The 11,705-nt window shown below is 35.2% G+C and overlaps 1 protein-coding gene across 1 annotated transcript; it reads right to left on the bottom strand.

The window, feature by feature from the left end:
* Positions 1–1,479: 1,479 nt before the first annotated feature.
* On the bottom strand, positions 1,480–9,211 carry LOC133689346 (ubiquitin carboxyl-terminal hydrolase 8-like). The gene is made up of 13 exons (XM_062109174.1): positions 8,653–9,211; positions 8,241–8,444; positions 7,739–7,880; positions 7,003–7,062; positions 6,815–6,910; positions 6,340–6,681; positions 6,102–6,242; positions 5,769–5,939; positions 5,159–5,416; positions 4,727–4,875; positions 4,031–4,579; positions 3,492–3,765; positions 1,480–2,043 (listed from the first exon to the last, which is right to left on the bottom strand). The coding sequence occupies exons 1-13, from the start codon at positions 8,982–8,984 to the stop codon at positions 1,933–1,935; spliced, it is 2,829 nt and encodes a 942-aa protein (XP_061965158.1). The 5' UTR covers positions 8,985–9,211; the 3' UTR covers positions 1,480–1,932.
* Positions 9,212–11,705: the final 2,494 nt, after the last annotated feature.

Here is an 11,705-nt window from a genome sequence, read left to right as displayed (position 1 = left end):
GGGATAGAAAAATATTTTTTTAATTTTCTGTGCAGAATCAAAGAAATAGACTGACTTAGGTTTTGAGCCAAACCCTAGCACATGAGATGTACATCAACAAAAGTGCTGCTTGAAATTTTTTTGTAATTACTCTCTTCTAAAATTTGTCCTAAAAAGTTGAAAGATATATACGAAGTTGAACTTTTAAAGACTAATATATACTTTAAGAATTAATGAAATGATCCACGAACCAAGCTAGCTAGCTCGATGCATGCATGCTTGATACTAAGCACGCAGAGGTCGATCAAGGGAGTAGAGATTAGAGAGGCAAGTATACTGTTACAAAAATAGTTTAAGATAGAAGCAAAAAAAATAAGTTGGCTTAGAGGTGGTGTTTTTAAGGTGTTTATTATAAGATAGAATATTTTTTGTTTGTTATTTCTTTGTGATTGGCAGTGCGGTGATGCCTGCTACTAGACGTCATTTTTTAGTATTAAAATTCTCAAAATCATCGCTGCTATTAACTGCAATGGATTCAGATCGATGTATGGCAGAACTACCGACATTTATGGTTTTATTTATTATTTGATGTGAAAAGGGGAGCTTTGGGATTGGAAGATGGTTCTACCAAGAAAAATATTCATAGATTATCTAATAAATAACCGGGTCAATTTACATCAATAATTCTTTTTATTAAAATAGTATCATTTTGTCTTTTTTTAAATAAAAAATAAAATTGTATTAACCCCTTCAAGTCACGGACCACCCAGACAACCTGTGAGATTGGGTAAAGGTAAACTAGTAGATCAGTAATGTTCATTACAAATGGACTAAACCTTTTGGATCAGTTCAGTCCCATGAACAAGGTTCGAAAGGCTCCAACTCCAATATCACAAGTGGATGAGTTTGTCCTCCATGGCCTAACAAGGTTCAACTTCAACTCCAAGATCAAGCAATGAAAATGAACTCTCATAAATCTTCTGATCCTCGTATAGCTTATTGTCTTCAATCAAATCGAAAGAGTATACATAGTCATGTTGTGCAAAACGTTCCAATAACAAAAGAAAGTTCTATCGGGGATTTTACAATGACTAGTGAAATTGTAAATACAATTAAGAAAAATAAATCTATAATTGAATTTTCTTTAAATTTAACCGGAATAAAATGAAAAGGCCTTCATTACGGTCCGTGCCCATGAGAATCATCCATCACCTTAAATATAATGTAGCAGTTAATTAACTGGTAACCTAGTCGCTTGCCCTGCACTAACTTGAAGTCATCAAATTCTGCTCATACAAGCGGTACACGAAATGGAAGAGAAAAAAAAATCATCTTGTTGCATTGCCGAAAACTCAATTCGCCTTCCAAAATCACAAGTCAACTCTGCCAGGAGAGGATGGCCAGGCAGCCATGAACATACAATGGGACAAGACATGACATGACATGGCTATGATTATCAAGCAACATTGCGATAACTGAATCGTAACTAGAAACAGATGGTGGAAGAATATAACGGTGACCAAGGAGCCATGTTTTCTCATGTAATACCCTGAGTAAATCATTGTACCCTATATACACATTCAAGGAAAGGGCAACTTACTCTCTTTGACAAAAAATGTTATAAAATCTCAAAACTCCTGTCTGATTGTATGGAGCATATATACATAGTAAATAAAAGGTGTTTGATCAATTTGTAACATCACATACACCCCTAAAAACTGTACAGCAAATCCTCCCCTTACTTCCTCTCATTCGCAATTGTTTCCTGCTGCTGAAGAGTAAACTGCTTGATCAATTTGTAAAGTCACTGACACCCCTAAAAACTGTACAGCAAATCCTCCCCTGTACTTCCATTCACAATTGTTTCCTGATTCTAATGAGTAAACTGCTTTAAAGGGCGATGCAGGCCTTGAAATGGTTATGAAATCGTGATAAATAATTATATGAAAATGTTTATGCAACTCTCCTGTAGAAAAGTACGTAGGCAGCTGATGTTTTAATATCATCCTCACTAACAGGACTAACACGGCTGTCGTCGAACTCATACCATTTGCGATACCCTAGCTGCATAGGAACAAAGTAATTTTAGACCACGTACTTGAAAACAAGAAAATATATGAATTTGTCCTGTAGTCTACAAAGTGGAACACACAAACACATTGCTTGGTGTTTCTTTCTTCTTCCTTTTTTTTTTTCAAACTTCAGCATGAGCAACATATATATAGATTTCAATGGCCAAGAAATATAATAATCAGCTGGGGCACTGTCAATACTCAGAGCGAAGATGAAAATAACTATGTATTAAATAAGATACCTAACAGAGCCCGGAAAAGAAGTCATTGAGAAGGGATTTAACAATCAATCTTCTTAGAAAATCTTAGGGAGCAGGAATGGAGATTAAATATTGATGCCCATCCCCCCTCTATTACTTTGAAATATTTCCACCAAACCAGGGGTTAATGGACTGGGAGGGAACTAATTTATGATTTTTGGTCCCAAACTCCCAATCATAGCTCCACTATTAACTTCTTAAAAAACAATCTTACCCTTAGAACCAAGACCTTAAAAATAACACATAATTAAATTTTATGATTATTAGCCTTCCTCAATCTCTAACCAAACAAAAAGAAATTGTTTGACTTCATAGCAATGGGCAGGTAAATCTCCCCTTCCTCTCCTTATAATTCATTTCTATATGTATTAGCTTCCCTCCATCTCTAACCAAACATAGAGACTGTTTGATTTGCATTCCCCTACTGAAAAAATCATAAGAATGGTTAGGTAAATCTCCCCTTCTCATCCAATCCCTTTACCTTCCCTACCATACTAGATTCATAAACAACTAGGATAAAGGGTGCATGCCATCACGTTAATGCATTGCATTGAAATCCTGATGTACCATTAATTAAAGCATTGCTGTTCACCTTATTAAAGACCAACGAGCTGAGCTGGGACTATCACGATCACAAACTTTCTAATATAACTTATCTCTCTTGGAGGGGGTAAAGAAGACAAAAAACTAGCAGTTGGTGTCTAGGAAGCTCCAATAAGAATGCATGTTACCAATTTCATTTCACAACCTTTAACTCGGCTTGTTAATAGAAATTATAGAATGCATGGCACACACTGCTTGCCACCCTGAAGGAGACATGCATTGGTCAATTTTTATAGTCAACAATTACCCCACAAATGCATGTGCCAATTTCTAAACAAGGTATGCCCCCTGATGATGATTACTCAGCATATCCATCCAGCAAATTCTACAGCACCTAGGAAAACTTCAAATTCATGTTAAAGTAGGTGAGAAACACTAATATCCAAAGATCCTAGGTTGGTGAAGCCAGCCCAGACAGAAAACAAGCATCAACAAAAATTAATATTTTCTAGATCTATGTTACATGACTGTCCAAATGTGTGTGCATAACTGTGTCCCTCTGTCAAATGGTTCTATGTGCAGTCTCTTGACCAAAGGCAATAAATGAAAATGAATAAATAGAATGAACACCACTTACGTCAATAAAGGCATCATAGTGACCACATCCCATGCCTCCATGATGATTGCTTATTGCATACAATACATAATGATTGGAAAACTGGCTGTCCTTCTTGGAAGTATAGGTCGAAAGGTCAAAATCATCAATTGGGAAGTCCACATATGTTTCCAACTTGTTCCTAATATAACGACTGTATGAGAACCTCTTCAAATGAACAACCAAGATTTCAGGCAATCTCCAAAGGTCTAACTTTTTCCTAGCCTGCCGAGGCTTCTTGCAGCTGGGGCAATCCCTAAAATCAGATACAATCGCACCATCAGAAACAGCAGGTAAAAAAAAGAAGTATCAACTGTATTGATTTTTGTGCGTGCACACAATAAATTCAAACAGACACGTATTACATGTAAGTAAACACGTGCAGGCACAAAAAACAGATGTAAAAACCGAAATAAATCCTCAAGAAAAAATATGCAAGTGGAGCATATTTATGGCAAATAAATGAATAATCTTGAAGCAAAAATCTACTAGTATTGATCGAGGGAGGGAGACACACTAACCACATGTCTTCTGGTCCTAAAGGCTCTTCTTTCAAGAAAGCTTCAAGGCATTTATATAAAGAAACAGACTCTTGAGGCCTCCTAGCATATAACTGGGGCTTTAAAACCTCTGGCAACGAGCTGAGAAGGCACGTATCATACTTCTCAATCATACTTTCCGACCAAGTTACATAGACCTCCAAGTTATCGCTAAATTTTGGGACTGGTAACGGCTCATTCATCTTTATCTCTGTTGATCGCATTCCATCTTTCAAATAGAATTGAAAATCAGAGCTGGAACACTGGTCATCCTCTGTTCCAGTGTCTGAGCCTGTATTACTGTCCGAGATTGTAGGGCTAACTACATCCTCCATTGTAGAATCTTCATTAGTTGTGATTCCCACATCATCATAATCATTGAGTGCATCATCAGCAGGCATAAGAAGTGGGCTTAGTAATTTCAGATATTGTTTATGGAGATCAAATCCAGTATAAAGATTCTCTAATCTTGCTACAAAAGGAATGCCAAACAACTTCAGATTTGGTATTGCTCTCTCAAATTCACAAGGCCTGAACACCAATTGTAGAATAAATCAGTATATAGCAAAATTTGAGATAATTACACCAAACTAGAAGGAAAATCGAATATTAAAATAAGTAAAAAGAGCGAAAGAATGCCAACCGGATGGCCCAGACCAAGAGTACAAATAAGCTCACCTTTCCACCCTTTCATGCATAAAGACAACCATGGGTGAATTTCTGTTATCTTTTAGTAACCGGTAAGCAACAAGCTTGTCTTCGTCTCTGATCAAGGCTACCGAGTCAGATGGCTCAGTTAGGCGACGAAAAATTCTATTCTTGTATATCTACAGCATCAGAAATTCAGAGTAAAAGAAGGTACATTAATGTATATGCAAAACTTGACTTAAAATGCACAGCCCTTGTCTAATCCTGAATCACCTACATATTTTAATTGCTTGAGTAAAACAAGAGCAAATATCACAAATTAAGTGTTCTAAATAAACTAGATCTAATGAAATTATGCAGTAGCAATCTCTCAAATTAAGGACCAATGCCTTTGACTGAAGCAACTAGCTCCCCAAGTATTGATAACCAGTCACGCTACTCAAGAACATAAATGCAGCATACCTCAACCACCATCAGCATTTCATCATTTCTCAAAGAACAAGCAATGCTCAAGGCCTCAATGAGATCTTTTTGCCTCCCACATTTGGGCACGGTTACAGTAATTGGGGTTGGTAAATTCATCCCATCAGTGCTCAGGACAGTCAAAGTCATAGTCCGCATTGTTGTTGAAGGTAATGGCAGTGATAAGTACATAAATGGATCAAATGTGACAGACTTCTTGTTGCAAGCAGGGCAAACCAGTGTTGACTGATACTGACCCTATAATGATAACAAAAAAATAAATACATTACGCTGACAAAACCAAGGAAGATCATCAATCGGCTTAACTTCGAGGAAAGAATTTCAACACAACACAAATTGAAAATAGATTAAAATCTACTCAAATTATAAACCATGAAAGATTGATGATCTCTGAGATTAGTTATTGGAAGATGCTTGTGGTAGTAGAACTACCTATAAAAACCCCTTTTAGAAAGGAAGAATGCTAGAACCATGGACCATCATCAAGTATTGATGATTGCATGATTAAAATGACAAGAGACAGCTTAGCAGAAAAGAAAATTGGCACAATCTATGTGACACATGTTACCCCCACAAAACAGAAACTCACTTGGCACAAATCAACTATGATCGAGTCATTGCGAGCCAGGTGATTCCTCCAATATTCCTCTGCTACCTCTTCATCTGGGCGACCCTCTGCATCTTTAATGGCTATATATGGCTTGGACTTTACACGATTCAAATCTTCATGGAGTCCATCCAACAAAAAAGAAAGAAACTCCTACATTAAAAACATGTGTATTAAAATGCATCATTCCATGTGCCAAAGAGGATCTAAGAAGCTATTTCTATTTTGTACCATGCAACAAGACAGAAACTTATCACATGCAGAAGATAGAATTGGAGGAACTAAACAAACATTAGAATCAAAAGGTATACTAACTTGCGAATCATGTTGGTTGTAGCCACTGAATTGAGGAGCAAAATCTGCTAGTTTTCGTTTGAATATTGCAGGAGCCACTGGGGTATCTCGTGGCGTCCATAGTTTACTTAGCAAATCCCCAAATGCTAAAGCAAGCTCCCCCTGGACAAATAAACATTTATTTACAACGGCTTGGCCGCGCAAAGGAAGCAAAAGTTACTAGAAGAAGATGACTTAATATAAAAGAAAGTTCACAAACCTTTGTCCCTAATAGATTTTCCTGATTTATCTCTTTTCCATAGTCCCCGAGAAAATAGTCAACTAGCTTTGGGGTGTGAGCCAAGCACTGAATTGCACTATTCATGAAACATGTATTCCCAAGATTCTGCAATCCCCTCAAACCCAAGTAACCAAATGCCCTAAAGCCACTCCCAGATTGTGAGTTCCTTAGTGACGAATAAGAGCGCACATGGTCAGTGCACCCATTCATTTTAACAGAACCAGATTCAAAAGAAGTCTCCATCTCCACCATCTCATCAAAGTTTTCATCTCTAACAGTCATTGAATCTGAAAATCCATAGGCTTGCAATTCAAGAGTAATCTGCATGCAAAATAAGATAAAATATTGACACTAAACAACAACTACAATATGCAAAATTTGTACATCAATACTTAAGAAGTTTTCATGGTTAACATCACCCAAGGGCCTCAACAACATAAATAAAATGTGACACCTCTTTGCCTTGTTCTCCCAGGGTATCATTAGGCAGATTGATCTTATCATCGATGAGAAATTGGGTTGTCTGCCCTGAGAAGTCCCATATATGCAACTGCACACAAGGTAAACCGAATCAAGGAAGGCTTCTTCCCAAAATAAATCCTTATATCTTAGTGAGGTAACAAAAGCTCATAAAAAACTAACCAGCTTAGATTTGGGAACAAAAATATTGCAAGCTCTTCTGTAAGAAGAAACTAGATTGTCCTGGAAATTGCAGTCGATTGTCAAATATAGAATCATAGAGAACATTTATTTTTTAAAAAAAAAAAAGAGGCTCTTGTATTTAGCTTCAGTTATGTGCTGTGATATATGCACACTAATTAGATTAACTGAATTACCATGCTGGCTAGGACTAGTGAATTTTAATCACACATGAAAGGTCGATATACCCCTTGTACAAATTAAGAATATCAAAAAATTATACTCATACCTGCGAGAAAACAGCAGTACTAAGTAGAGTTTCAAAAAGTAGACAAATCACAATGATCCTTCAACCGAAATTAAACATGGTTCAACAGGAATGGAGAATGAATAGTACATATTGCTTAAGTTCTACATAAAAAAACCTATAATATGTGTTCGGTTATGTTGCAACACAAAAAAATAGTGGATGACGTGCAGACTTGTAACTCTAACCAAACTGGTTAATCTCAAGACTGGTCTTGACTTCATCTGACTAAGGATGGTGCCTGGTCCAGCAACCTGGCCCAAGCCAGTTTTGAACACCATGGCACTAAGCTCTTGAAAGCAAAGCATTCAAGAAGGGATCTGACTTAAACATTCACTATTGAAGCAAATACACTTGGTTCATAAACCTTGTCCTGCACAAAAATAAAGAATGAAGGAAAGAAAAAGAAAAAGGTTTAGAAAGGAACTTGACCTTTGAGCTGATCTTCACAACCAAAGAATTTGTTTCCCTAGAAACTGAAAGCCTTATTTGTATGGGAAACACATCCTGTGAATAATCTTCAGCAATAAAAGAGCCACTAACAACATTCATTACTCCTTTAGAATCATTATGCCTGTGGAGTTAGAACAAATCAATGCACAAATTAGTAGAAATCCCTCGCTTCTACTGAGTTTTTGAGGATACAACAATTTTGCATAATTCACATAACACATCAGCACATGCATTGACTAAACGAAAAGGGGGGTCACAGTGTAATGCTTGATCAGCCCAACATGTTTATCAACAACCATTGGGAGAACAAAAGGAAGGTTCCAAAATAAATCCTAATATATTTGTAAGCCAAATGCTCCATACTCCTAAACAACTCATGCCTTGACCACATACAGGTAATGAATACATATTCCATAAACATGAATACACATAATACATCACATGCATATCGACAACAGGAAAGGAAACCAATAGCTCTCACCGTTTAAGCGCCTGTAACCACATTCTTCCAGAGATTATAGCATACTCACGGCCAGAAAACCCTTCTTCAGTATCCTCACTCCTCCCTGAACCTTCTTCCTTCCTAAAATCAAGTACAATCTCTGCATCATCACCACCAAAGTTTGATATCACATTGTACAAAACTCCTAGTCGTTCACCACCAGTTTCCACCTCACTCCACCACCTAAAAAATCAGCACAAAACACAACAAGATTTAACTAAAACACTGCATTTAACACCATAATTACTTTTTTTTTTGTTTGAATTCAAGGAATTCAGCTTCTTTGCTTTCAACACAAAAAAGAAAAAGAAAAAGAAATCACCGAAAGTTTATTCCTTTCCTTGGTTTTCTCAGTAACCAAACAAGAGAGAGAGAGAGAAGAAAACGTTACCTATAAGGAACCAAGTAAAGCTTGTCAAAATCATTATCATCGTCATCGTTACTAAACCAACCACGGTAAAGAGTAGAGCTGAAGAAACCAGAAGCGGAGGAAGAGGCGGCGGCGGCGGAGGAGCGGGTGTTATCGTAATCCAAGTCGAAGATTGAAGAATCATCAGTGTTGGAGTTGTGGAAAGAGAAGAAATCCTCCCCCATAATTGAAGATGGAATAAAAGTTAGGGTTTTGAAAGTTAGGGCTTTCAAGAGATTGAGAGTAGAGAGAGAAAATTGAGAGATTTTGATTATGATGTGTAAGAGATGAAGTTTCTCCGATAAACGGGTCATAGAGAGAAGAGAGACATCACGGTGGGCTTCTTTTTTTTTCCCCTTCCTTCCTCTGAACGTGTGTGTAGAGTGCGTGAGGTTTTTAAAAAGAAGTTTTCTTCTTCTTCTTCTTTTTTTTTTTTTTTGTGGTTTTCACTTCTATTCAATAAAGAAATTAAGAAAAAAATAAAGCCCTTTTACTGTTTTATTATTCAGAAAGCCATTTACTTCTTGGATTAGAACACTGTTGCAGCCGTGCTCGCAACTCTTTTACTTTACCCAATACAGTAACACTAAATATAGCGTTTCCAAAAATATCATAGGACTTTAGGTATATTTGACTGGGAAAAAAAATAATTTTTATATATAAAGATTAATAGGAAAGATCTTATATTAAAAAAAAATGGAAGCATGAAAGAGTGAAGAAAATGGTTTACAAGAGAACGGAATGGAAATGGTAGCTGTTGAATACGTTTGCCATTGTGGGCTGTGTTAGAGAGGAGGACTGGAGGAGTAGGAGGAGGAGCGGTGGAGGAATGTTGACGAAGTTGGTGAGTTCGTGTGGACGCGATGTGAGTGGGAGTGGGGGAGGAGAGTTGTGTTCTAATTGGAGCCTTGTAGGTGAGGAGTTGCGGCTTTTGGTTTACTTGTCCAAGTTTTGATTGGATTAATAAATTAATGAAAAGTAAAGTGATCGGATCTGAGGCTTGTTTGTTAAGGATTTGGTTGGTGTTTTTAAAATGTTTTTTTTTAATATATTAAAATTTTATTTTTTTTAATTTTTTTTAAGATCAATGTATTAAAAAAATTAAAAATATATATTTAAAAAAAAATTCTCATTGCAAAAAAAAAATACTGACTCTTAATATTCTTTTAATTATTATAATATACATTAAAATGTTTGATTGTAGTCAGTAAAATTCATTTAATTATTATACTATACATTAAAATCTTTGGGGTTGAAACACTTAATAACAGTTAACTATCTTATTTTTTTTAATTTGAATTATTTATTTTTAATTTTTTCCTTCAAAATAAGTAATTTATTTTTCTTTGCCAAATTAGATGGGTATCTTTCTAGAATTTTCTATAAATCTTTTTAAGATAAAAGGTACTTTATATGCGATTCTATATGAAGTGAAAAAAAATTATCTTATTAGTGAAACTTACTATTCAAATTCAACTATCTCATGTTTTTTTTTTTTTGGTTTTCTTGTGAAATAATTAAAATGAATGAAATTTTTACTATAAAATAAAATCATTCCCCTCCAACCTTTTTAAAATAGTTTTATTAATTAGTAATAATAAATAATAGAATATTAATTAAAAATGTTAGTTCATTTGAATTTAATATACACAACAATCTTTAATTCCTCGTAAATTTCTAATTTTATCAAGTAAAATTTATCGTTTATCAATCTAGTTTTTTATTTATATATATATATATATATATAAAAGCTTTATCAAATTTATAATCATGAACATATATTATATATCCTTACCATACTAAACTAATTAGCATTATTGGTATCAATCCAATAGCAATTCAAAGAAACTACATATTAGGCTCCCAAAAACTTTATAACTTACACGCACTTAAAAATGTAAACAAATCTAGGTGGAGAATAAGACCCACTTAATTTGGCAGTCTATCTTCTGCAAAGGGTTCAAATAGACCTTTAAGTTAAATAATTTTCGAAACCTTGGATTATTAGAAGAAGTCACCGTTTATAGTAAAGAATCATAACTATAAAACCACGCGAGAGAAGATGAGAGAGGATAACCACAATCTCAACATTGCATTGGGTTATTAAATTGTAGCATGATAATTATAGTTTTGAAATCTGGTCTGACCCGACGAGTTGACCCAAGACCCGGCTGACCCGAGACTGGAACCGGGCAGGATTGAAGAAAAAACAGGGGAAGGAAAAACCCGATGTGACCTGGTTGACCGGGTCAGGACCCGGTTGCAAACCCGTTGACTTTTATGTTTTTTACTAAAACAACGTCGTTTTGATTTTTAAAAAAAAACTGACCCGGTGACCCGGTCAGAACCCGGGCCTTGGACCGGGCTGGCCACCGGGTCGAGTCTTAAAACTATGCTGATAATGACTAATTGTCTTGGATTATTAAATAAATGATGTATTGTAGTCATTCAACAAAGGCGTTTTTTTATTATTATGATAGTGGTTGCTTTTTAAAATGTTTTTTCACTTGAAAATGCATTGAAAATATTTTTTTATTTTTGACATCAGCACATTAAAATTATTTGAAACCACACAAAAAAATAATTTGAAAAAAAAATTAACTTTTTCAAAAGCGCTTTTAAAACGCAAAAACAAACGAGATGAACTAGAACAAAGAGAAAATAGAAAATGAGGGGGGATTGTGTAATTAATTTAAACAAACAGGGAGGAAAGGTTCTTTTATTATGGTATTTATGGGAACAAATTAAGTAGAAATGAGGAAGGGTTGTAGCTTAGAGGATTAGAGCATGTGGTTACAAACTACAGTGTTAGGGGTTCGAATCCCTCCCTACCCATAACCTGGCAAAAAAAAGGAGGAATCTTCCCTCTAGAGGTAGGAAGATCATGATTAGGATAATGGATCTAAAACTATAGAACTTTGGTATAGGTCTTTTTATCAAAATAGAATGGTTTTACTTTTTCTTCCTTTTCTTTTTATTTCTTTTTTATTTATATTAATTTAAATATATTTTTTGTATTGTTAATGTTAAATTTT

This window comes from Populus nigra, chromosome 3, assembly GCF_951802175.1.
Source record: "Populus nigra chromosome 3, ddPopNigr1.1, whole genome shotgun sequence".
Taxonomy (NCBI): domain Eukaryota; kingdom Viridiplantae; phylum Streptophyta; class Magnoliopsida; order Malpighiales; family Salicaceae; genus Populus; species Populus nigra.
The sequence above is the reverse complement of the archived record's forward strand: the minus strand, read 5'-3'. Positions and strand labels throughout refer to the sequence as shown.